This window comes from Myotis lucifugus, unplaced genomic scaffold (assembly GCF_000147115.1).
Source record: "Myotis lucifugus unplaced genomic scaffold, Myoluc2.0 scaffold_226, whole genome shotgun sequence".
Classification (NCBI taxonomy): Eukaryota; Metazoa; Chordata; class Mammalia; order Chiroptera; family Vespertilionidae; genus Myotis; species Myotis lucifugus.
This window is the reverse complement of record NW_005871274.1, coordinates 1,577,442-1,578,849: the sequence shown is the minus strand read 5'-3', so window position 1 is coordinate 1,578,849 and position 1,408 is coordinate 1,577,442. Positions and strand designations below refer to the sequence as shown.

The following is a 1,408-nucleotide window of genomic DNA, read 5'->3' as shown; positions in this document are numbered from 1 at the left end:
GCTGGGGGATGAGAGATTCAGTTCCCATCCCCGGGAGTCACTTCGCTCCAGGCTCTCCCTTGTCTGATTGCAGCGCTGAAGCTAAATCACAGCGCTGGAAAAGGCCCTGGAGTCAGGCTGCCTGGGTAGAGCCTTACTCCACCACCTACCGCTGTGTGACTTGGGTAAGTTGCTCAGCCTCTCTGGGCCTCATCTATAAAGTGGAGGTGATACCCGTACCACAGAAGTCAGAATAGATCAAGTACCTCAGAAGAGTACCTGGCACAACGTAAGTGCTGTGTATAGTTTATTATTACCCACCCACCTACCTACTCTGCTATGAACATCCTTAACTTAGAAAAAATTTAAGTATTGGGGAGGGGGCAGTGTAAGGTGGTGATGAATCTAGGAGATACACCCTTGCACCTAGCAATTATTATCATTTAAAGCTACTAGACCAGAGGGACTGGGGGAGGGGCTGGGGAGGAGGCAGGAGGACGGAGCATAAATACCTGAGAGGCCAGGACGTGCTGCTGGAGGTGGAAGGGCAGGGTGGCCGCAGACGCCCCCGACAGTCCCTGGCGCGCGGCGGCGGAGGCCATGGCCGTGGAATCCAGGCCCGACACGCCGGTGGAGGCCCCGGACACGGTGGCCAGCAGGGGTCCCATGCCCGCGGCCATGCTGGAGAAGGCGCCCCCCATGGCGAACTGGCTGGGGTGCAGGAAGAGCGGGTGCCCGTTGAAGAACTGCTGGCCCGCCAGGCCGGGGGCGAAGCCGAGGCCGGGCAGGGGGCCCTGGCCCAGGTGCGCGGCGGCCGCGTCCGTCTGCACCGTGAGCGGCGCGAAGGCCTCCTTGGCCGGCAGCGCGCGCGCCTCCTCGGCCTTGGACGGGGCGGCGCCCTCCCGGCCCGGGCTCCGGCGCTCCTCCGCGCCCAGGGCCGCGGGGTGCTGGACGAGATGGTGGCCGGGCTGTGGCGCGAGTCGGGCGACGCCTTGTCCAGCCGCCCGCTGTCCCGGGGCCGGCCGCCGGGCTCGGCCGCGAAGAGGTGCGCCTTGGCCGCGGGGCTGCCCTTGTCGCGGCTCGGCTCCTCCGACGTGGTGGTGGAGATCTTGGCCGCGTCGCAGGCCTCCGGGCCGTGCTCCTCTTTGCTCTCGGCCTCGGCGTCGCTCTCACCCTCGCTGGGACACAGATCTGCCGAAGGAGGGGGACAAGAGCATGGCGGAAGGGCGTGAGCTCCAAGCTGGGCCCTGGAAGCCAGCTCCCCAGGATGAAACCTGGCTCAGCCACTCACTAGCAGGGTGACACCCCGCAAGCCCCTTAACCTCTCTAGTGCCTCAGTTTTCTGATCTGCAAAATGGGAGCGGTGGATCCTCCCTAACTTCAGTGGAAACATTCAGTAAGCTAATAATGAGATACACCGCCCCTTCCC

At 64.0% G+C, this 1,408-nt stretch overlaps 1 protein-coding gene across 1 annotated transcript in view; it reads right to left on the bottom strand.

Moving 5' to 3' along the window:
- Positions 1-128: 128 nt before the first annotated feature.
- Positions 129-1,408, bottom strand: part of TBX3 (T-box 3) — an 11,587-nt gene continuing 10,307 nt past the window's right edge. The window contains 2 exon segments of the mRNA XM_014463883.2: positions 129-920; positions 923-1,219. Coding sequence (XP_014319369.1) covers positions 432-920; positions 923-1,219 — 786 coding nt within the window. The 3' untranslated portion in view covers positions 129-431.